Raw genomic sequence first — 24,647 nt, 5'->3', positions numbered from 1 at the left:
CTGAATGGGAGATACCAGAGAGTAATGGTGGATAACTGTTTGTCAGGTTGGAGGCCGGTGACTAGTGGGGTGCCTCAGGGATCTGTGTTGGATCCACTGTTGTTTGTCATATACATCAATGATCTGGATGATGGTGTGGTAAATTGGATTAGTAAATATGCAGATGATACTAAGATAGGTGGTGTTGTGGATAATTAAGTAGATTTTCAAAGTCTACAGAGAGATTTAGGCAATTTTTAAGAGTGGGCTGAAAGATGGCAGATGGAGTTTAATGCTGATAAGTGTGAGGTGCTACATCTTGGCAGGACAAATCAAAATAGGACGTACATGGTAAATGGTAGTGAATTGAGAAATGCAGTTGAACAGAGTGATCTAGGAATAACTGTGCATAGTTCCCTGAAGGTGGAATCTCATGTAGATAGGGTGGTAAAGAAAGCTTTTGGTGTGCTGGCCTTTATAAATCATCAGAGCATTGAGTATAGAAGTTGGGATTTAATGTTAAAATTGTACAAGGCATTGGTGAGGCCAATTCTGGAGTATGGTGTACAATTTTGGTCGCCAAATTATAGGAAAGATGTCAACAAAATAGAGAGAGTACAGAGGAGATTTACTAGAATGTTGCCTGGGTTTCAGCACCTAAGTTACAGAGAAAGGTTGAACAAGATAGGTCTTTATTCTTTGGAGCGCAGAAGGTTAAGGGGGGACATGATAGAGGTCTTTAATATTATGAGAGGGATAGACAGAGTTGACATGGATAAGCTTTTTCCATTGAGAGTAGGGAAGATTCAAACAAGAGGACATGATTTGAGAATTAAGGGACAAAAGTTTAGGGGTAACATGAGGGGGAACTTCTTTACTCAGAGAGTGGTAGCTGTGTGGAATGAGCTTCCAGTAAAAGTGGTGGAGGCAGGTTCGATTTTATCATTTAAAAATAGATTGGATAGGTATATGGACGGGAAAGGAATGGAGGGTTATGGTCTGAGTGCAGGTAGATGGGACTAGGTGAGAGTAAGTGTTCGGCACGGACTAGAAGGGCCGAGATGGCCCGTTTCCGTGCTGTAATTGTTATATGGTTATATGGTTATAATTCCACAAGAGGGAGTTTTCATTCCGTAGGTTTCCCGGAGGTTTTTGTCAGTCTCCCTACTTGCTTCCACTACCTGCAACCTCCGGCAACCACCTGCAACCTCCGGGAACCGCACGGAAACCTTGGGTGGGGCGCAAAGTCTCCAGAGGTTTCCGTTCAGGTTTCCTAAGTGGGACAGGGGCATAACATCATTAATCAAATAGGCTACAAAGGAAATACACTTATATATTAAAAAATGCATGTTTGTTGAAAATGTATATTCTGAGATGATGTGCTTTTCATAAATTCAAAACTTTAAAGGCATGTTGAATTTCTAAATGAATTCTTATCCATGAATCCAGCACATGGCCTGTTCTTTTGAAGAGCATTATTCAGCACCCTAATATTAAAGATAATTTTGGGCACATCATTAAACAAATAGGTAAGTGCAGGCCATTTCCAATCCCAGCGATATAAAATAACTATTTAGACTAATCATTTCCCCAGCTCCTGATCTGTAGCCCCTGGGTTTTAGCATATGACGTGTTGATTTGTCAAGGATGAAATAGTTTGGCCCTGACAGAGACTTTTCATCTTCTTTAGTCACAGGTGAGATACAGGAGACTGGAGAAAAAAAACATACGTTGTTTCTTTATTTGAGAAGAACAGCAGAGATAAGACAGGTAATTTACAGGCCAATGACTCTTGTCAGGGGTAGGGAAATTACTGGAGAAAATCCCGAAGGATAAGATTTGTGTATATTTGTAAAGGGATAATTAGCATGGCTTTGTACTGAAGAAATCCTATCTTACTAATTTGAATGACTCTTTTTGTGGAGGTAACAATAAAGAATGATAAAATGTGGCAAACATTATCTATATGGACTTTAGTTAGGCATTTGACAAGATCCTAAATGTTGGCTAGCCTAGAAAGTAAAGGCACATGGGATCCAATGCAAGCTGGGTAACAGGGTCCAAAATCAGGTTGGTGATAGGAGGCTGAGGGTAGTGTTTTTGTGATGGAGGTTTATGATCTGTGGTGTACTGCAGAACATGGTGCTGGATCCCTTGTGTTTGTGATGATTGTTATGAACTTTGAATGCAAGAATTATTAATGGAACGTTTCTCATGACAAAAAAGATGTCCGTGTTGTGGATGGTGAGGAAGTTTGTACAAGGCTACAGTAGGATATGGATCATATACATGGTTGATAATTTACATTAATGGTAGAGTGATAAGTAACGTTGATGAAGAGAGTGTAGGTTTTAATCCATAATTCGGTAAAGATGGCAACATTGATGATAGTATGGTGAAGGCATTTGGCATGCTTGCCTTCATAGGTCACGGCAAAGAACACAAAAGTTGGAAATTATGTTGCAACTTTACAGACCACACTTGAAACAGTTGTGTGCAGTTCTGTAAACATTGGGAATGAGGCGGTTGCGCTAGAGAGTGGGTGCAGAAGAGATTTGCCTGGCTGTTGCCTGCATTGGAGGCCTTTAGTTCTGGAGAGAGATTGGATAGACTGGTTCAAAAGAGGCTGAGTAGTTGGGGGAAAAAAAACTTTAACAAAAAATAGACAGAGTGGTTGATATCTGAATAGAGGAGGTGGCGGCAGATACAGGCACATAAGAATATAGAAACAAAGAATTGCAGAAGATAGACATAAACATCTGGAGTAACTCAGTGGGTCAAACAGTATCTCTGGAGAAAAGGAATAGGTGACGTTTCGCATCGAGATCCTTCATCAGACTTCCTGCAGTTCCTTCTAGCAGTCTGAAGAAAGGTCTCGACCCGAAACGTCACATATTAGAAACATAGAAAATAGGTGCAGGAGTAGGCCATTCGGCCCTTCGAGCCTGCACCGCCATTCAATATGATCATGGCTGATCATCCAACTCAGTATCCTGTACCTGCCTTCTCTCCATACCCCCTGATCCCTTTAGCCACAAGGGCCACATCTAACTCCCTCTTAAATATAGCCAATGAACTGGCCTCAACTACCTTCTGTGGCAGAGAATTCCACAGATTCACCACTCTCTGTGTGAAAAATGTTTTTCTCATCTCGGTCCTAAAAGACTTCCCCATTATCCTTGAACTGTGACCCCTTGTTCTGGACTACACCAACATCGGGAACAATCTTCCCTATTCCTTTTCTCCAGAGATGCCGTCTAACCCGCTGAGTTACTCCAGCTTTTTGTGTCTTTCTTAGGTTTAAACCAGCATCTGTAGTTCCTTCCTACACAAAGAATTTCAGATACTGGTTAATAAACAATAGGACACAAAGTGCTGGAGTAACTCAGTGGGTCAGACAGCATCTCTGGAGATGGTGGATAGGTGACATTTTGGGTTAAGACCCGAAATAATATAGATTTAATGTCAGCAAATAGGGTTAGTGTGGATGGACAAAGTGGGTCAGCACCGATGTGGTGAGCCAAATGGTCTGTTATTTGCACTTAGAGATTAATGTACAGCGAAGTACCATGGTGGTGTATGCCTCTTATTGTGCTTTTCGTGGGGCAAATTCCAGATTTTATTAAGGGAAAAAAACCCAACTCTTTTTGTATTGTATTGTATTGTATTCAATTTATTGTCATTGTCTCAATTAGAGACAACAAAATGAATTTCCCTTACAGGCAGTATCATAAAAATAAATAAATAATAAATAATAAAACATATTAAAAATAAAATTGAATTTAAAAAAAGCACAAACACAGAAAGTCCACGACACAACATAACATAAATGGCACCAAGGTGAGGAAGGCACCATAGTCCAGCCAGCCTCCCCTCCGTTCTTCCCAGATGTTCATCCGTGGTCGGGGCCTTCCGAGCACCCGCAGTCGCCGCCCTGGGTGGCCCGATGCCCAGGCCCTCTCCCTTTCTTTTTACCTCAAATTCTTGTACCCTAATTTACTCAGCAATATGCTTTTTTTCTGTTCTATTCATATGGACGTCATAACATTATATATCTTGTCTAAACTTCTCCTTCAATCTTCCTTCTTTCAAAAATCTTAATATATACCAACTTCAAATACTCAGCGGGTCAGGCAAAACTGTGAAATCCAAAACAGTGTTTCAAATTGAAGATCCTTCAGTCTTTGAAGAATCTTCAATTCAAAACATTAACCCTGTTTCTCTTATCAATGGCACCTATTGAGTGTTGTCAATATTTTCTGTTTTTATTTCAGATTTCCTGCATCTTCTTTGATTTACAAAATGTTTAATTGTGCGTCCTTATCATATCAATCTACTCAATGTTACAGATTGAAACACCGTTCGGTATTAGACACGGTCTACATCAGTGCTAGTTTGGGTTTGCACTTTAATTTGCTCCATTTAAGCTTCAGCAGAAGGTGCAGAAACCAGCATCTGCAGAAACCTGAAAGTGCACACCACCAGACTCAGGAACAGCTTCTTCCCCTGTTATCAGGCTTCTGAATGGTCCTTCCATAAGTTAGTGTACTGTCCAATTCAGAACGACCTCATTGTAAACATTGGACTTTTGTCTATGAAACTGATGCACTACAATACTGAGAACTATATTCTACACTCTGTATCTACCCTTTTGTTCTATCTATTGTTCTTGAGTTTGAGCTGATTGTGTCTATATATGACATATCTGTTTGGTTTGGATAGCATGCAATACAATGCTTTCACGGTACCTCAGTAAGACAATAATAACTCTAAACCTGTGAAAATACATGGTGCAATACTAGGCACAAGTGACAATACAAGGTACAATGCTCAGTACAAGGGACAATCGAGAGGCAAGAGTGTTTTATTATCATGTGTCCCGAAATGGAGCAAAGACAAAAACAATGTCCCCAAGTCTATGTAGTTTGGAGCTTATTTGGAGGCTGTAGTGCAGGGGTAGGCAACCTACTGGGGAAACACAGCGGGTGAGACATGAAAGGATTGCATGAGGCCGTCTCACCCGCTGAGTTTCCTCAGCATTTTTGTTTACCTTCTGTGAACACGTGATTTAATGCCTGTCATCTGGGGCGGGACCCGTGTACACATGATAGATGTGGCCCGCCATCTGCTCACAGACATGCGTCCCAGCCCCTATGCAGAACAAGGTTGCCAACCCCTGCTGTAGTGTATAACAGCCTGATGGTTGTAGACAATAAAACCTAAACCTGTGACAATGCATGGTCCAGTATTCAGTACATATGACAATAATAAACGTAAACCTCTGATAATACAAAGTACAATACTGTGACGCTACCCGGTGGTTAGGCCACTTACTATACGAAAACCCTCGGCAGTCGTGGATAGGGTCACGCGACCGGGTAATGGCGGGAAGGAGTTGTCACGAGGTATAGTTTTAGAGATACAGGGGTGTGGAAGCGGGAAGATGGGCGTGTCCTAGTATATATAACCCTGGGTTAACCTTCCTTCATTCGCATGAGTGTCCTGCCACATCAGCAGAAGCTCAGCTTGAGCCCATGAGTCAACAGACGTGCCTCGCAGCAGCAACAATGACTTTTGTGTTAGTACCAAACGTGCTTGTATACCTGACCTATAACGCCTGAAAAAGAAACCATTTATTCACAACGTTTGGTGTCACTACAATACTTGGTACAATTACAAGTGACAATAATAAACCAAAGCCTGTGACAATACAAGGTACGAAGATAGACACAAAAGGCTGGAGTAACTCAGCGGGGCAGACAGCATCTCTGCTTCTTGGTTCTTAGTTCTTCAAAATATTCCAATGGAGGTGGCAGAGGGTGGAATAAGAAGGAATGGGTGACGTTTCGGGTCAAGACCCTTGAAGAAGATATCCAGAGATCCAGCCTGTCCTGCTGAGTTACTCCAGCATTTTGTGCCCATTTTCGGTGTAAATCCATCTGCAGTTCCTTCCTACACGGTACAGTACTCGGTACGTGTGACACCAATAAACCTAAACCTGATGCATTTTAGATGTTAGACAAAAATGCTGGAGAAACTCAGCGGGTGAGGCAGCATCTATGGAGTGAAGGAAATAGGCAATGTTTCGGGTCGAAACCCTCTTCAGAATGATGTGAGGGTGGGGGCGGGAGGAAGAAAGGAAGAAGTGGAGCCAGAGGGCTGACGGAGAGCTAAGAAGGGAAGGAAAAAGTAAGGACTACCTGAAATTAGAGAAGTCAACGTTCATACCGCTGGGGTGCAAACTGCCCAAGCGAAATATGAGGTGCTGCTCATCCAATTTACGGTGGTCCTCACTCTGGCCATGGAGGAGGCTCAGGACAGAAAGATCAGATTCGGAATGGGAGGGGGAGTTTAAGTGCTGAGCCACCAGGAGATAAGGTTGGTTATTGCGAACCAAGCGTAGGTGTTCGGCGAAGCGATCGCCAAGCCTACGCTTGGTATCACCGATCTAGAGCAACTGACATCCAGAGCAGCGGGTGCAATAGATGAGGTTGGGGGAGGTGCAGGTGAACCTCTGCCGCACCTGGAAGGACTGCTTGGGTCCTTGAATGGAGTCAACGGGGGAGGTAAAGCGACAAGTGTAGCATTCCTTGCGGTTGCAAGGGAAAGTGCCTGGGGAGGGGGTGGTTCGGGTGGGAAGGGAAGAATTGACCAGGGAGTTACGGAGGGAGCGGTCTCTGCGGAAAGACAGGGGAGGAGATGGGAAGATGTGGTATGTGGTGAGATCACGTTGGAGGTGGCGAAAATGTCGGAGGATTATTTGTTGTACGTGACGGCTGGTAGGGTGGAAGGTGAGGACAAGGGGGACTCTGCCCTTGTTACAAGTTGGGGGGGGGGGGTGGGGGGAGACGGGGAGTGAGAGCAGAGTCACGTGGTATAAGAGACCCTGGTGAGAGCCTCATCTATGGTAGAAGATGGGGAACCCCCGTTCCCTGAAGAATGAGGACATCTCCGATGCCCTGGTGTGGAACACCTCATCCTGGGTGCAGATGCGGTGTAGACAGAGGAATTGGGAGCAGGGTGGGAAGAAGTGTGTAGTCCAGATAGCCATGGTTTGTCTACCTTCGATTTTCCAGCATCTGCAGTTCCTTCTTAAGCATTTTAGCTGCTGCCTTGTAACTATTTCCACTCCATTCAACCTCCACTATCTCGGTCTACTTTTCTCCTCAGATTTCCAGCAATCTTTTATACAAAAGAGAGCAGCACTGACCTTTTCTAACAGCAGCCACTACTTTGGGGTTGAGGTCAAGCCGCCACCAGTCCATCCCGGGCCCGACCTCCCGCGCAGGTCGCTAACGGCCGCAGCGCGCACCGGCTCACGTGCCGAGTCACGTGCGAGCTCTCCGCCAATCCGCGGGTGGCGGCCGGGCCGAGCAAAGGGTCCCGGCTCTCGGGCCGAAAGGTCGCCTCCCCTCAGATGCTGCCCGACCCACGGGATTGCTGCCGCGCTCTATCTTTCTCCTTGCAAACCAGCATCTGCACTTCATTGTGTCTAAAATCACAGGATATTGTGTTGATAGCAGAGCCGCATACTCTGGTCGAAACTTGTGTGGTTGCATTCCATGGTTCGTAAGCATTACAGCCATCCTAAAACACCAATGTTTGGACTGTTCGTTTCCCTCCACATTTTCTGCCTCAACCGCCGAGCTCCTCCAGCACAGTGTGTCTTTAAGCATTACAGCCATCCAAAATATAATTGTTTAGACATTGTCCACCATTTCCATCCACATGTGCTGCCTAAACCACTGAGTGCCTTTAGCACGTTGTGTCTTAAGCATTCTAAATATTATTGTTTTGAAACTACATTTGTTGCCTGAACCGCATAGTTCCCCAGGCACTTTGTGTCCTTAAGCATTCTATTCAGCCTAAATATCAGTGTTTTCAGAATGTCAATTTCCCTCCACATTTGCTGCCCCAAATCGGTGAGTTCCTCCAGCACTTTCCTTCTTCCGCACCTTCCCTTTATTGTTTATTTGCCAGCCTGCAAACAAGGGTGGTGGCAGGAAGTGTTTCATAACACAAGGATGGCAGAATCAAAGATCCTATAGCGGAACTTTGGGCAGAAGTAGTATATCCGTGAAACGTAACGTGAAACGGGATTGGTCTGAGTCTCTGCTCTCCCTGCCCGTCGTTGGCTACGAGAGGCAGGAATATTGATATGTGATTGGTTAATATCGAGTTCTCGCAAATGATTGGCTGATATAAAACCATGCTGTGGAAGTGGGTCGCGTCTGATAGGCTAATATTGTGCATCGTTATTTGATAGGCTGAGGCGAACACTTGTCAGAATGCTGGTAGTTGATTGGCTGCAGTGGAATAATGGTGGCCGGTGATTGGCCACTGGCCAGCGTGCGAGGTTCACTCAGACAACATGGCGGCTACAAACGAAGGGAAGAAACTGGTGCGTAGTCCCAGTGGGCTTCGCATGGTACCAGAAAATGGTGCTTTTTGCAGCCCTTTCTCACTTGATGAGCCTCAGTGGGTTCCTGACAAAGAGGTAAACTGTGCTTCTGAGTGTTTGGGCTGGAGACTGAACGGATGTTTTAATTAGTGGTTATTGTTGCTGGGGCAGGGCAGCGGCTGAGTACTCGGAGTACCCTGGACTCTCGCATCAAATCGACGTTTTATTGATGTGAGGAGAACTGAGGTGGAATGTGTGGAATGCAGAAACACCACGGAACATAATTTGTGATAGGGTTCTCAGTAAAAGGGCATCGACCTGAGATGTCAACGTTGTTGCTGTCGCAAAAGATTTGACGTGGCGTGAGTACTTCGAGCATTTTCAGTCTTTTTTACGATTGACTGTGTTTTTGCATCGATTCTGTCGTGTTGACACAGCTAAAAATATTAGGGGGTTTGTTAACCGAACCGAAATCGGGTGGGTGCGGTGTTCATCATACAGGATGGCAAGTAAATCCCCGGGGGTTAAAACGACAGATGTAATGAGATCTGTTAACGTTTACTGTGATGTCGAAGCTGGTGATTTTTTTATAAATGGAAGCACCTTAGGTCTGGTTAGTTTACAATGTTTTCTGTTTAAATTCCAATGCACTGTGATCTGGCGAATAAACACTTGTGTTTACACTGGATGTTGTACAGAAAACTACAATTGATTTTCACAGTTCAAAATGTGCCCCTTCTTCTTGCGTATGGCATGTACAGGCTGAAGTTGTAGGACAACTTGTTCTATTTGATTGTGCACGCCAGGTTCATTGCATTCGTTGAAACAGGGCGGACCACATGAAGGTTGCCCTAGCCCCGTTCATCCGAGATTAACACCCCTCCTATATCATTCTATCTATCCTTCTGGATGAGTCATGCCAATTTAGTGTCAATATATATGTATTTGTTTTACAGTTTTATCGGTTAAAAACCTTAACTATAATTCAAACAGTTCCTAGTGTAATTGCAGAATAGAAGTTCCATTCCATCCCTTTGCTTTGAATTTGAGTTGAAATACAAATGACAAAAACATACTTTACTATATAATGTAGACAAAAATGCTGGAGAAACTCAGCGGGTTAGGCACCATCTATGGAGTGAAGGAAATGGGCAACGTTTCGGGTCGAAACCCTTCTTCAGACTGATGTGGTGGTGGTGGGGGGGGGGGGGGGAGGAAGGAGAAAGGAAGAGGTGGAGCCAGAGGGCTGAGGGAGAGCTGAGAAGGGGAGGAGAAAGTAAGGACTACCCGAAATTAGAGAAGTCAATGTTCATACCACTGGGGTGCAAACTGCCCAAGCGAAATATGAGGTGCTGCTCCTCCAATTTACGGTGGTCCTCACTCTGGCCATGGAGGAGGCCCAGGACAGAAAGGTCGGATTCAGAATGGGAGGGAGAGTTGAAGTGCTGGGCCACACGTAGATCAGGTTGGTTATTGCGGACCGACCAGAGGTGTTCGGCGAAGCGATCGGCAAGCCTACGCTTGGTCTCACCGATGTAGAGCAACTGACATCTAGAGCAACGGATGCAATAGATGAGGTTGGAGGAGGTGCAGGTGATCCTCTGCCGCACCTGGAAAGAGTCTTCAACTTCCCCTCCCATTCCGAATCTGACTTTTCTGTCCTGGGCCTCCTCCATTTCTCCTCCCCTTCTCAGCTCTCCCTCAACCCACTGGCTCCACTTCTTCCTTTCTTCCTTCCGCCCCCACCCTCACATCAGTCTGAAGAAGGGTTTCGACCCGAAACGTTGCCTATTTCCTTTGCTCCATAGATGCTGCCTCACCCGCTGAGTTTCTCCAGCATTTTTGTCTACCTTCGATTTTCCAGTATCTGCATTTCCTTCTTAAACACTTTCCTGTATAATGCCATTCAGCCCTTCAAGCCATTACCGGCATTCAATGTGATCATGGCAGATCATCCCCAATCATTACCCCGTTCCTGCCTTCTTCTCATGTCTCCTGACTCCACTATCTTTAAGAGCCCTATCTAGCTCTCTCTTGAAAGTATCCAGAGAACCTGCCTCCACCGCCCTCTGAGGGGGAGAATTCCATAGACTTACAACTCTGTGTAAAAAAGTGTTTTCTCATCTCCGTTCTAAATGGCTTACCCCCTTATTCTAAAACTGTGGCCCCTGGTTCTTGACTCCCCAACATCGGGAACATGTTTATTCCCCCCCCCCCCCCCCGTAATAATTTGTTTTACAAAAATGGAATAGAAACAAGAATAGGCCATTCAGCTCATCATGCCATCTCACCTATTTATTGGTACACTTTCTCAAAATTACCATTAATTTTCTCAGTACCCCAAAATATATTGATTATCCTGTGCTTGCTCCCTGATTGAGCTCCTTGGGCAGAAAATCCAAAAGATTTTCTTTGAGGCAAATTCCAAAGTCTTTTCTGAGTCTTCATAGCAGTCCAATGATTTTGAGGTGCTGACTCGAGTTCTAGAGGGAAATACCAGACTTGGCTTTCCTTTTTTTTTAAACTGGTGAATGCAGTTGGAATCTAATGAAGAGTATACCAAAATATTGCGAGAGTGATAACAGTATACAAGAAACAACCCACTTCACGTGTTGCAGTAAACTCTCTTTTTCCCTACCCCCTTACACACCCATCCCAAACAAAAAATAAAACTGACTTATTTTTCTATTAAATACATATTATTACTTGGTACGATTATTTGGATGCATTTCCATTCACTGCTGAGTTGCAATGCTGCAACTCAGTTTTCAATTTTGATGGCAAATTGTCTATGGGATATCAGAAACGGAAGCAACAGTAAGCTAATTTGGTTACTTGTCTGCTCTGTCATTTAATAAGATCATGGTTAACCTCTTGCCTCCGTACCACTTTCTTGCATTAGACCATGTCTTTTGGCTCACTTGATAACAAAAAACTGCCGCAAATGTGCCCCAAAATGTTACTGGCAATTAAAAAAAACTTTTTTTAACCCCATGTAAGTAATTAAGCGGTTCTATTTTCTTGTTTGCCTTTTACTGCACTTTAGTTTTTAGCAAAGTGATATTTGAAACGCGTGGCGATTTGTATGTTGATTTAAATAGGTAAATTGTAATGGTGTTTGTTCTTTCTGAGAATGTTGCTGAGTTGGATTCCTTTAATTAAAACAAATTTCCAAAATAATAGAATTATTTATTGCTGTGTGAAAGACCTATCTTTTGAATGGTGACAGATTGGAAAACGTTCACATTGAAAGAAAAATTTGGTACAGGTACATGTGCACAAATGGTAGAAATCGACATTTGGATGAAATAAGCAGTTGAGAGGGCAAATGGTTGATGGCTTTTTGTGAAATGGATTGTGATCAGAAATAAAGTTTCTAACAGCAACCATGGAACTTCTAAAAAATTACATATAGCTTGATCCTCATGCCTTTCTTTAATTAAAAAGGCTATACTTGTTATAAAGGGAATGCAGTAAAAAGATTTTCTGAGACTGTTCCAGTAATATTGGATTAATAACTTTCTTGATTAGTAAGGGTGTCAAAGGTTATGGGGAGAAGGCAGGAGAATGGGGCTGAGAAGGAAAAATAGATCAGCTATGATGGAATGGCAGAGCAGACTTCGTGGGCCAAATGGCCCAACTCTGCTATGTCTTATGAATTTATAGATTTCTAATTTGGGGAGCGATTGAGTTGACTATACCTCCACACCGGAGTTTTAAAGAATAAGTTATCTCATGGAAACTCTGAGTTCCAGAGATGGTAGATCTCACCCCTGGTTTAGAGAGGGGCCACAATGTCTGGATTAGGGATACATAAGGATTTGGGACTGAAATTAGAAATCTCTTCAAAAGTTGCTGAATTCTTGAAATTCTCTACCTCAGAAAGGAGACATGAGATTGTTTAAAACGGAATGATAGATTACTAGATAGCAAGAGAGTTGGGGGATAGAAACTTGAATCAGTTGGTAAAATGAACAGAGGAAGGGCAGATGGAGTTTAATCTTGATGAGCGTGAATGATGCACAAAATGAAAGGTGGCATTTTGAGTATTAAAGAACAGGGACGGGGGACCTCTGTGCACATCCCCCCTGAAGGTGGCTGCACCAGGAAATAAGGTGATGAAGAAGGCATATGGGATTCTTGCCTTCATTGGCTATAGCATAGCACATAGGTGCAGACATTTTGGTACTCTAATTAGGTTAAGGTTAAAGTTCTGTGTACAGTTCGGTTGTTGGAGTATAGGAAGAATATGATTGTAGGGAGGTGCCACAGAAATTAGCCTGGATTAGCAGGTTGGAGTGTGTCACCTTGTAAGGAGGGACTAGATAAGGCTGGATTTGTTGCCATCGAGCAGAAGAGATTGAAGCAATAAAATATTGACATAAGTCTTGTTTCTGACATAATCTGTATTTCTATTCATAGTGTCCCAGATGTATGCAGTGCGATGCAAAATTTGACTTTCTTACCAGGAAAGTAAGAGATTTTATTTATTATCAGTTTATTGCCTTTTTTGGTCTTATTTTGTGGTTTCCACTGGCAAAAAAAATGAAAGAATCTAAGAAAACTGTAAATTTGCTTCAATGGGATAAATATTCAGTTGGCACAATATGTTTTATATGGTTCTAGTACTTGGCAATGTGATATTTTTACACCATTTCCACATGTTTGTATCATGCCAGCATTCTGGTATGCAAATGGACATATAAAATCAACACCCAGCAATTTGTTTGGGGTACATAAAGGATGAAATGATCATTACTGGTCTATTCAATTGTACCTGACTTAATTAATTTCACAAAGTGCTGGAGTAACTCAGTGGGTCAGATAGCATCTCTGGAGAAAAATGATGGGTGATGTTTCGGGTCAGGCCCCTACCTTAGACCCAAAGAGGCACCCATCCTCTTTCTCCCAAGATGCTGCCTAACTTACTGAGTTACTTTGTGTCTATTTTTGGTATCAACTTTGCTCGTTGTTTCTTCATTAATATCACAATTGCTACATGTTATTTGCCCATCTAGTTCTCGCAGCCATACCTGGTGTTAGGAAACCAGATAACGGGGACAATTAAGAAGGAGGGAATAGAATGTGTGGTCTCCAATCACAATATTCACAATCCACATTATCTTAGATTAAGAAATTACAAAATGAATCTCAAATTTCTGGCTTAATTTTTTGCATGTTGACAGGATTCCATATTTGTAAATAAACGCCTAAATATTGTTTGAAACTTGGCAATGTCTATAGATGACCGTTAAAAAATATATCAGGAAGATAAAATAGCATATTCAAATATTAATCTATTCATACCTGTACTTTAAATTCTGATATTATCCTGTGGAATTCTGACTAGAGATCATCTTTTTAATGGTATTTTTACACCGAGCTTGGTGTTTCTATTTTTAATTGAAACATAGAAACATAGAAAATAGGTGCGGGAGGAGGCCATTTGGCCCTTCGTGCCAGCACCGCCATTCATTGTGATCATGGCTGATCATCCACAATCAGTAACCCGTGCATGACCTCCCCATATCCCTTGATTCTGCTAGCCCCTAGAGCTCTATCCAACTCTTTTAAATTCATCCAATGAATTGGCCTCTACTGCCTTCTGTGGCAGAGAATTCCACAAATTAACAACTCTCTGGGTGAAAAAGTTTTTACTCATCTCAGTTTTAAATGGCCTTTATTCTTAGACGGTCTCTCCCATCTTTCCTCGTATGACAGTCCCGCCACCCTGGGGATTAACCTTGTGAACCTATGCTGCACTGCCTCAATAGCAAGGATGTCCTTCCTGTAATAAAACCAAACTGCACACAATACTCCAGTTGCGGTCTCACCAGGGCCCTGTACAACAGCAGAAGGACCTCGTTACTCCAATACTCAAATCCTCTCATTTCTTCACTGCCTGTTGTACCTGCCAGTTTACTTACAGTGACTGGTGTACAAGGATCCCCAGGTCTCGTTGCACTTCCCTTTTTCCGAATCTGACACCATTGAGATAATAATCTGCCTCCTTGTTCTTGCCGCCAAAGTGGATAACCTCACATTTATCTACATTATATTGCATCTGCCATACATCTGCCCACTCACTCTACCTGTCCAAGTCACCCTGCAACCTCCTAGCATCCTCTTCCCAGTTCACACTGCCAATCAGCTTTGTGTCATCTGCAAATTTGCTAGTGTTACTTTTAATTCCATCTAAATCATTAAGATGTATTGTAAATAGTTGCGGCCCCAGCACCGAGCCTTGCGGCACTCCACTCGCCACTGCCTGCCATTCTGACCGGTTCCCATTTATTCCTACTCTTTGTTTCCTGTCTGCCAACCAATTCTCTATCTATGTTAATACCCTACCCCCAATACCATGGGCTCTAATTTTGCCCACCAATCTCCTGTGTGGGACCTTATCAAAGGCTTTCTGAAAGTCCAGATACACTACAACTACTGGCTCTCCTTCATCCATTTTACTTGTCACATCCTCAAAAAATTCCAAATTAGTCAAGTAGGATTTCCCCATCATAAATCCATGCTGACTTGGACCAATCCTTTTACTGCTATCCTAATGTACCATTATTACTTCTTTAATAATTGCATTTTCTCCACCACTGATGTCAGGCTAACTGCTCTATAATTCCCTGTTTTCTCTCTCGTTCCTTTCTTGAAAAGTGGAATAACATTAGCTACAGGAATCCACAGCAACTGATCCTGAATCTATAGAACATTGGAAAATGATCACCAATGCGTCCACGATTTCTAGAGCCACCTCCTTGAGTACCCTGGGATGCATCGGGCCCTGATATTGTGTTGAGTACTGTAATACTCAGTCAGCAACCCTTATTGTATTCTGTTGAATAAAAGCACTGACAATTCCAATTCGAGTTTAAAAAGTATTGCTTTAAACTGGTGTATCGTGTGCAGGAATGTATTTCTATTTTAAAATCGCCAGTGTTTGTGAGTTCTAACAACATCTTTGATTTTTTTTTTTGTGGGCCTATCTTGAAATTGGCAGCATCACTGCAGGAGATGTGGCAAATGCTTTTGTGACAAATGTTGCAGTAAAAAAGTACCTCTTCCACGGATGTACTTCATAGACCCGGTGAGGCAATGTGCTGAATGTGCTTTGACCTCACAGAAGGAATCGGAGTTCTTTGACAAACAGATTAAGGTGCTTGTAAATGGTAAGTACAGCTACCTCAAATATGTTTAGAAGACTATTTATGACCTAAAATGTGACTAAAATGTTTTCTATGTACTTCTGTCATTTATATATGGAACTAATATGACTTCATAAGCTCTGACCTTTGGATTTTGCCATGAACTTTTTTTCCTAATGATCTGTTGCCTTTGTTTTCTTTCTTTTTACTGTCTTGCAGAATGTGTAATTTATTTTTAAATGAAAAAAAAATTGCTTAGTATTTCCTGAGTCTGCCAGTGATTCTGCAGCAAGCAAGGTTTTCATTGTACCTGTACTCGTGCTTGTGACAATAAACTTGACCCGGCTTTCAAATATTTCAAATAATTTGACAGCTCCCTCTTGAGTATTTCATGTAATGTTTTAGGCTAGCACTAATCAGTCTCTGTGTACCCCATGGAGACATTTTGTTACTCTGAAATTCGGACTATTGAGGTGCAACATACCCTAACCTGATATCACAATGTGCGTATAAAAGTCACTGATAGACGTCAGAAGTGAAAGGAATGTTTCACTTTTAACCCAGGATTACAAGAGCACTTTTTACCGCAGCTGCGTTAAGCTTACCTATTGACTCGATGAGTGGTGCAACTATTCCTGAATAATGTATCTAAAAGGATGCTATTAATATTTTTGTGGTGTGTTCAATATTTATCACCAATTAAGATTCAAGAATATTGTCATATGACTTGGTAATGGGACAATGAAATACTCAACTTGCTTCAGCTTTACAGTCACATTAAACACATCCTATAACATACAACAAACTATTAGATATTCTGGGTAAGTCAGATCATGATGGTACAAGCCAAAATATGTAGTGCAATCTTCGTAGTCTATTGTGGTGTGTCGTGATTAGGATTGTGCAAGGGGTGGTTCAAGATGCTGGTTGTTTATGAAGAAGCTGTTCCTTAACCTCAGATTTAGTCATAGAGTGATACAGTGTGGAAAATGGGCCCTTCGGCCCAACTAGCTCACACCAGCCAACAATGTCCCAGCTACACTAGTGCCACTTGCCGGAGCTTGGTCCATATCCCTCCAAACCTGTCCTATCCCCATGTACCTGTCTAACTGTTTCTTAAACGATGGGATAGTCCCAGCCCACCACCTATTGTGTGAAAAGGTTACCCCTCGGATTTCTATTAAATCGTTTCCCCTTTACCTTGAACCTATGCCCTTTGGTCCTCGATTCTGGGCAAAAGACTCTGTGCATCTACCTGATCAATTCCTCTCATGATTTTGTATACCTCTATAAGATCTCCCCCCATCCTCCTGCACTCCATGGAATAGAGACCCAGCCTACTCAACCTCTCCCTATAGCTCACACCCTTGTCATACCAAGTCATATGGCAACATTCTTGTTTCTGAACCCTTTCAAGCTTGACAATATCTTTCCTACAACATGGTGCCCAGAACTGAACACAATATTCTCACCAACGTCTTATACAACTGCAACATGACCTCCCAACTTCTATACTCAATACTCTGACTGATGAAGACCAAAGTGCCAAAAGCCTTTTTGACCAACTTATTTACCTGCGACTCGACCTTCAAACCTAACCATGCACTTGTACTCCTAGTTCCCTCTGTTCTACAACCCTACCCAGAGGCCTACCATTTACTGTGTAGGTCCTGCCCTTGTTTGACATCCCAAAATCCAACACCTCACACTTTTCTGTATTAAATTCCATCAACCATTCCTCTGCCCACCTGGCCAATCGATCCAGATCCTGCTGCAATCTTTCACAACCATCTCCACTTTCTGCAAAACCATTAACTTTTGTATCATCAGGAAAGTTGCTAATCTTGCCCTGAATGTTCTCATCCAAATAATTGATGTAGATTATTTGTAACGGGTCTAGCACCGAACCCTGAGGCACACCACTAGTCACAGGCCTCCAGTCCGAAAAGCAACCTTCCATCATCACCCTCTGCTTCCTTCCTTGGAGCCAATTTATTATCCATTCTGCTATCTGTCCTTGGATCCCATGCGATCTAACCTTCTAGAGCTGCCTACAATGTGGAACCTTGTCGAATGCCTTTCTGAAGTCCATGTACACAACATCTTCAGCTCTGCCCTCGTCAACCTTTTTGGTCACGTCTTCAAAAAAATCAATCGGATTTGTGAGACACGACCCCACGTACAAAACCATGCTGAATATCCTTAATCAGCCCTTGCCCATCCAAATGCCTGTACAACCTATCCCTCAGAATACTCTCCAGTAACTTACCAACTACAGATGTTCAGCTCACTGGCCTATAGTTCCCAATATTTTCCCTACAGCCCTTTTTGAAAAGAGGCACAACATTTGCCACCAGGCTCCCGCAATTTCCTCTCTAGTTTCCCGCATTGTCCTCGGATATATCTGATCAGGCCCTGGAGTTTTCTCTACCTTCAAACACGACTGTACCTTCAGTACTTCTTCGACGGTAATCCTGACTGCTCTCATGACACTTCCAGTGTCTGTTCCAATTTCTTCCATCCTACTGTCTTTATCCTCGGTAAATACAGAGGAGAAATACTCATTTAGGACCTTGCCCATCTCCTGTGGCTCCACACAGAGGTGACTGCTTGGATTCCTGAGAGGTCCCACTCTCTCTTTAGTTACCCATTTCCCCCTTATGTATTTATAACATGTTGTTGGTAGCAGCGAGATGAAAGTGTGGCCAGTATGTGGGTCTTTGGTGATATTAGCTGCCTTCTTGAGGCAACAATTCCAACAGAAGAAGGGTTTCGGCCCGAAACGTCGCCTATTTCCTTCGCTCCATAGATGCTGCTGCACCCGCTGAGTTTCCCCAGCAATTTTGTGTACCTTCGATATTCCAGCATCTGCAGTTCCCTTTTGAACAATTCCAACAGATCGTTCTGGGGGGAAACAAATTGTAAAAATCTTCCAACTACATTTAAAAAAATGAATTTGAAGGAATGGGACTTTGGGCTTCTAAAATAAACCTTCAATTTTCAGTTTTTGGAGAGCTTGCTTTGGTAGCAATCATGCTGTCAAAAATCAGCTCTGACTTTTTGAGATAGGCACAAAAAGCTGGAGTAACCTATTCGGATCGAGACCTATTCGGAACGTTCCTATTCCTTTTCTCCAGGGAGGGTCTTGACCCAAAACATCACCTATTCCGTTTCTCCAGAGATGCTGCCAAACAACCCACTGAGTTACTCCAGCTTTTTGTGTCTATGTAAACCAGCATCTGCAGTTCCTTCCTACACATTCTGACATTTGTAGGACTGGTTATTGGGTGTCTCTGGTAATGTACCCCAATTGACACACTTTACTATTTGTTGCCAAGGGGCTGTATTCCTTGTAACTTCAAGTTCCTCAGAAAAAGGTGAGACTGTGAGTAGCCGGCTGTCAAACAACCACAGGTAAGTACAATTGATTTTGAATGCTGCAATAAGTTATCATGTATTAAAATGGTTTGCACCATGCATGTTAGAAGGCTCATTGCCCCCCCCCCCTCCCCTCACCATCCCTTACTCTCAGTCTGAAGAAGAGTCCTGACCTGAAACGTCACCTATCCTTTTCCTCCAGAAATGCTGCCTGACCCGCTGAATTACTCCAGCACCAGTCTATCTTCACACACACACACACACACACACACACACACAAATATACACCGTTTTGTTTTCTCGTTTATAACATTGTTTACAGAATACTACGTTTACATATTCTGTTGTGCTGTTGCAAGTAAGGATTTCATTGTTCTAACTGGTACGTGAGAGAATAAAACACTCTTGACCCACATCACTAATGTGTGGGGTAGAACTAGTGTACTGGTGGTTGGCGTGGACTCGGTGGGCCGAAGGGCCTGTTTCCACGCTGTACCTTTAAATTAAACTAAAAACACTAAAACCAGAGGAGTCTAAAGAAGAGTCTTACCGAAATGTCACCCAATTTCTTCTATCCAGAGTTGCTAGCTGCTCCATGGAGTTCCCCCGCACAATTAAAGCATGGAATAGTCTTCACCCTACCATCGTTACCCAACCAGTCACAACTAAATATAAGGTAGCTCTTTTTTCCCCAAGAACCCGTTTTTGCTTAAGTTTTATTATCAAGAGAGTTTTATTATCATGTGTCCCAGATAGGACAATGAAATTCTTGCTTGCTGCAGCACAACAAAATATGTAACAGATAAAGTGCAATAGACTGTTATTGTTCAGAGTTTGGTGATGGACTCTCCACCACCTCCAGTTTAAATTCCATTTAGAATATTTTTGGAGGACCAGGAAACCAAGAAGCAAGAGTTACTCCAGCTCCACGGAATGATTCTGCGTTGGTTTTCAGCGGTCGTGGCGAGGCGGCGACCAGACAGCAATGCAATCTCCTACAATGCAAAGTGAGAGAGAAAGTGCCCGGCTCCGACCATTTGCCGTGGCAGTGCGCATGTGCAGGGCGGCCGATGATGTGCTGGCCGTGGTTGTGCGCATGTGCAGGAGGAGGATGTGCTGGTGCCGGCGGATGAGGAGCGGAGAACCGGCGGCCCGGACACGGATGGCGGGCGGAGACGGAGAGTGACAGAGAGAGAGAGAGAGAGAGAGAGAGAGAGATAGAGAGGGGACCCGCCCGGAGTTGAACGGCAGGTTTCCAGGATGCTTGCCAAGCCGGGCAAAATTACACGACTTTTAGGTTGCCAGGCAGGCCATTGGTACCCGGGCAACCGTTAATTTCAAACCCTGCTAATCCTATTTTCCTATATTAGGACCATACCTCCCATGCTTTGAGCTCTTCCAAGAAGGTTTTAACTGTGCATAGATTTCTGCCGTTACTGTAAATGCCTGTTCCTGCATATTTCCTCTTATTTTAAAACCCTCCTTAAAATCTACTGTTATTATCTCATCTGCCACAGAGTCCATATTTTATCCTTTGGTGGCACAATGATGCAAGTAGAATTGTTATCTGATGGCTACAGAGGCCGATTCAGTTGAAATCTTGGGCAACATATAGAGTTAAAATGTCTTTCTGTGACTGGGTTTTCTCCAGGTGCCCTGTTTTTTTTTTTTTAATTGGCCACTATGAATGGGAAAGTTGGTGGAATGTGAGGAGAATGTGAAAAAGATTAGTGTAAGATTGGTTAAATGGGTGCTTGAAATGCACGATCAGCCATGATCACAATGAATGGCGGTGCTGGCTCGAAGGGCCAAATGGCCTCCTCCTGCACCTATTTTCTATGTTTCTATGATCGGCACACACTTTGTAGGCTGAAAGGTCCGTTTCAACACCATCTGTTACTCGGACTGAGATTGCAAATGGTCCCTTTGTCATTCATGAGGTTTGTCAGAAATGAAAAATAATTTGGGAATGGGGAGGCGAGACCCTTACTTTGGAAAAAGCATGAGTCTGTTATTTTGTTGGTAAACCTGTATCAATGTTGACAGCAGCCATGGATTATATTTACTGAAATTGTGTGTATCCTCACTAATATGTGCCTTTGGCATTTTGGGGTCCAGTATACACCAAATAGAGGCAGAATTGCTGCTTCTCAACTGTGAATACCAAGTTACGGAGATTCCCCTTTACAGAATTCACAATTATTTGTGATATGGAATAAAATCTACCCACTGAATCTGAGCATGTGGGGAGAGAAAGCAAATAAATCAAAACAAATTGTTCTTTTTTTCCAACTCGTGTTTCCCGACTCGTGTGCAATAATACAGGTTTGCATTATGGAAAATGGCGATATGGACCTTTTCGTGAGGGTTGGCTGCAAACATTTTTTGCATTTTATTTTTTAGAAGAAAGCAAACCACTGAAAACTTATTGGTTCAAATGTAAATGCGAATATGATCAATTTTCTGATGGTACAAACTAGCTGAAATACAATTGTGAGCTTTGAAATTCAGCAGGAACCACAAATTCAATATAGACCTGAAGACCTAATTTTTAGAAACCCATGAGTAGCCGTGTTTGCTTCTGCTTTAATAATTCAGACGGCTTTTTTTCTCGTCTATTAAGTTTTCTAGTTGTTACTGCTAGGAAAAATCATAACAATTAGATGAGCAGTAACATCATATGGTGCGTGTAAACTGACTGGTTTTCCCAGGTATCTCATTTGTGGTTTGAAGTGTGAAATATTTTTTCTCTATTTCCCTTTTTCTTCTTGAGCCCTAACTACCAACAAGCATTTTGACCTGCCAAGTGGTTAGGCTGCTAAAGTTGGTATCAATACTTCTTTAAATCTGAAGAAAATATTGGCTTGTATCATGCACTATTTAAGATCAGCATGCATATATTCACCAGGATGCATTTTGAATGTCTAAGATGCTTCATACAATGGAATCAATTATAGCAGCAGTCTTCAGAAATGGTTAATTTATATTTTTCATTAAAATATTAATTTCTAATTTTTGTTAGGTATCTATATCTGGATGGAGAAAATCACTTTGAAATTGAAGTTGCTCGAATTATAAATGTTCAGGTGCTGACTGAAGGCTTTACTCCTGGAGGTAATTTGAAGTACTTACTAATTATACAAGTAACCATAGTTCGGCATTAACCATCCTTACAACTAATTTCGGAAAAATTACTGCTTTAAAGTTATTGATTCATAAAGTTTAATAGATTTCTCTGCTGGAACAGAATGGGATTCGTCCAGACTTGATGAGGAAAACTAAGTGCCAGGTTGATTCTTACATATAAATAACAGAGTGCTGTCCACCATGGAAATTGTTGTTGGATCAAGTTCCATTGTTAAGATGTATAGGTCAGAGTTTTGGTATAAAGACCAGTTGAAATATCAAAAGAATAGTTGATATGCTGTCAATGTGTCAATTGTAGATTATATTAACAACTTTGGAACTTAGCTTTGTTTTCTAAAACGTGCAAGTGGAATTGGAAGTTTTTAAAATTAAATTTGGTTTGATGCTGTAAAATAATGATCATGTAGTTAGTGGTTTTGTGCATTGAATTAGATGGAGGACATATTTACCTGATTTAGAATGGCCTGAAACTAATCCTTCTTTTCAATGCCTGCTGCTGCTGCCTATCGTCTTGAAAAAGAGAAAGATATTCACACTTACACCAGCCTACTGGAGAATCCGTACATTACTGAAGGTTAGAAGTATGATTGTCAAATTAACCAACAGTGTGCTCATTTTTCTAACTGTCTCCCACAGCTTGACCTTAAATTTATTTTTTGCTAGTTGCTTTGTGAGTGATGCTTCTCCTGTGAAGAATAACCTATGTAGCTTCAGTTGAACTAAATCAGTTGTTGGTGCTGAAGTTAGTGATGCTTTGTAAATTACAAGGCAAACTCCTCCCAAACTAAGCATTGTGCCTTTTCCCTCCTTGCTTGCTTTTAGTTTGCATGAGCTCTTTGTTGCAGTCAGAAATAGTAGCATTGTGTTTCCAAGAATACTATGCTAGTGACTTGTATTCATCAAATGCATTCCCACCTCATTCATCATTCCTTAGTAGTGTTGCCAATTACATGGATATTTTTGCAGTTATTTTGGCCTATCTACCTGAAATGATTCTGGATTTATACCTCATGTTAGCTTCACACATGTTAGTGCGGTGCTGAAATTGTGTAGGCTCAAATATATGCAATCACCTCCTACGAGGCAAAATCAGGAGGCAGCTCAAATGTCAGCGAAGCATCACTCCCTGACGAGCTCAATGCGTTTTACGCACGCTTTGATAGGGAGAACACTGATGTGCCTTCCTGAGCCCCCATTCGCTGTGATGGTATTTCGGTCACAGTCACAGAGGCCGACGTCAGAAGTTTCTTCAGAGAGGTGAACCCTCAGAAAGCATCTGGAACTGATGGTATACCCGGTCTTGTTTTTAAAAACCTGTGTGGACCAACTGGCTGGAGTCTTTACGGACATTTTCAACCTCTCACTTCTGAGGTCTGAGGTTCCCACCTGCTTTAAAAGAGCATCAATAATACCGGTGCCCAAGAAGAGCAAGGTGACGCGCCTCAATGACTATCGATCAGTGGCACTAACGTCTGTGGTGATGAAGTACTTTGAGAGGTTGATCATGACGCATATCAACTCCTACCTCGACAAGAAGCTGGACCCACTGCAGTTCGCTTACCGCCACAACAGATCAACGGTGGATGCGATCTCACTGGCTCTCCACTCCGCTCTGGACCACTTGGACAACAAAAACTCATGTCAGGCTGTTATTCATTGACTACAGCTCGGCATTTAATACAATCATCCCCTCCAAGCTGGTCACCAAGCTCTCAGATCTGGGTCTGCGCATCCGTCTGCAATTGGACTTCCTCATCCACAGACCACAGTCTGTTCATATTGGTGGAAATGTGTCATCCTCGATAACAATCAGTACGGGAGCACCTCAAGGCTGCGTGCTCAGCCCCCTGCTTTACTCACTCTATACTCATGATTGCATAGCTGGACATAGTGCGAACTCCATCATCAAGTTCGCCGACGACACCACTGTTGTGGGATGTATCACTGATGGAGACGAGTCAGAATATAGAAGTGAGATCGACCAATTGACCAAATGGTGCCAGCACAATAATCTGGCTCTCAACACCAGCAAAACCAAGAAACTGATTGTGGACTTTGGAAGGGGTAGGATAGGGACCCACAATCCCGTTTATATCAACGGGTCGATGGTGGAAAGGGTCAAGAACTTCAAATTCCTGGGCGTGCATATTTCCGAAGATCTCTCCTGGTCCCAGCACACTGATGCAATTATAATGAAAGCACATCAGCGCCTCTACTTCCTGAGAAGATTACAGAGAGTCGGTTTGTCAAGGAGGACTCTCTCGAACCTCTACAGGTGCACAGTAGAGAGCATGCTGACCACCGGTTGCATCGTGGCTTGGTTCAGCAACTTGAGCATCCAGGAGCGGAAACGGCTGCAAAAAGTTGTAAACACTGCCCAGGCCATCACCGGTTCTGACCTCCCTACCATCGAGGGGATCTATCGCAGTCGCTGCCTCAAAAAGGCTGCCAACATCATCGAGGACCCACACCATCCTGGCCACACACTCATCTCTCCGCTGCCATGAGGTAGAAGGTACAGGAGCCTGAAATCTGCAACATCCAGGTTCAGGAACAGTTTCTTCCCCGCAGCCATCAGACTATTAACCTCA

The 24,647-nt window shown here is 42.8% G+C and overlaps 2 protein-coding genes across 8 annotated transcripts in view; one reads left to right on the top strand and one right to left on the bottom strand.

Moving 5' to 3' along the window:
* Positions 1 to 7,946, bottom strand: part of xrcc3 (X-ray repair cross complementing 3) — a 28,647-nt gene extending 20,701 nt beyond the window's left edge. The window contains exon 1 of one of the 2 annotated variants that reach the window (XM_033027070.1): positions 7,190 to 7,946. In XM_033027070.1, the coding sequence (XP_032882961.1) occupies positions 7,190 to 7,244 (55 nt within the window). In that variant the 5' untranslated portion in view covers positions 7,245 to 7,946. The remainder of the gene's footprint in view (positions 1 to 7,189) is intronic. The other variant, XM_033027067.1, reaches the window with a different exon arrangement.
* A 364-nt stretch (positions 7,947 to 8,310) lies between these two features.
* The window catches only part of zfyve21 (zinc finger FYVE-type containing 21), a 33,519-nt gene continuing 17,182 nt past the window's right edge, over positions 8,311 to 24,647 (top strand). For 2 of the 6 annotated variants that reach the window (XM_033027054.1, XM_033027055.1), the window contains exons 1-6: positions 8,311 to 8,476; positions 12,803 to 12,853; positions 15,387 to 15,555; positions 18,870 to 18,945; positions 21,932 to 22,023; positions 22,577 to 22,630. In XM_033027054.1, coding sequence (XP_032882945.1) covers positions 8,351 to 8,476; positions 12,803 to 12,853; positions 15,387 to 15,555; positions 18,870 to 18,945; positions 21,932 to 22,023; positions 22,577 to 22,630 — 568 coding nt within the window. In that variant the 5' untranslated portion in view covers positions 8,311 to 8,350. Of the gene's footprint in view, positions 8,743 to 12,802; positions 12,854 to 15,386; positions 15,556 to 18,869; positions 18,946 to 21,931; positions 22,024 to 22,576; positions 22,631 to 24,647 lie in introns of all 6 variants that reach the window. The other 4 variants (XM_033027057.1, XM_033027058.1, XM_033027060.1 and 1 more) reach the window with 3 other exon arrangements.

Source organism: Amblyraja radiata, chromosome 9, assembly GCF_010909765.2.
Source record: "Amblyraja radiata isolate CabotCenter1 chromosome 9, sAmbRad1.1.pri, whole genome shotgun sequence".
NCBI classification, from domain to species: Eukaryota; Metazoa; Chordata; class Chondrichthyes; order Rajiformes; family Rajidae; genus Amblyraja; species Amblyraja radiata.
This window is presented reverse-complemented; position numbering and strand designations above follow the sequence as displayed.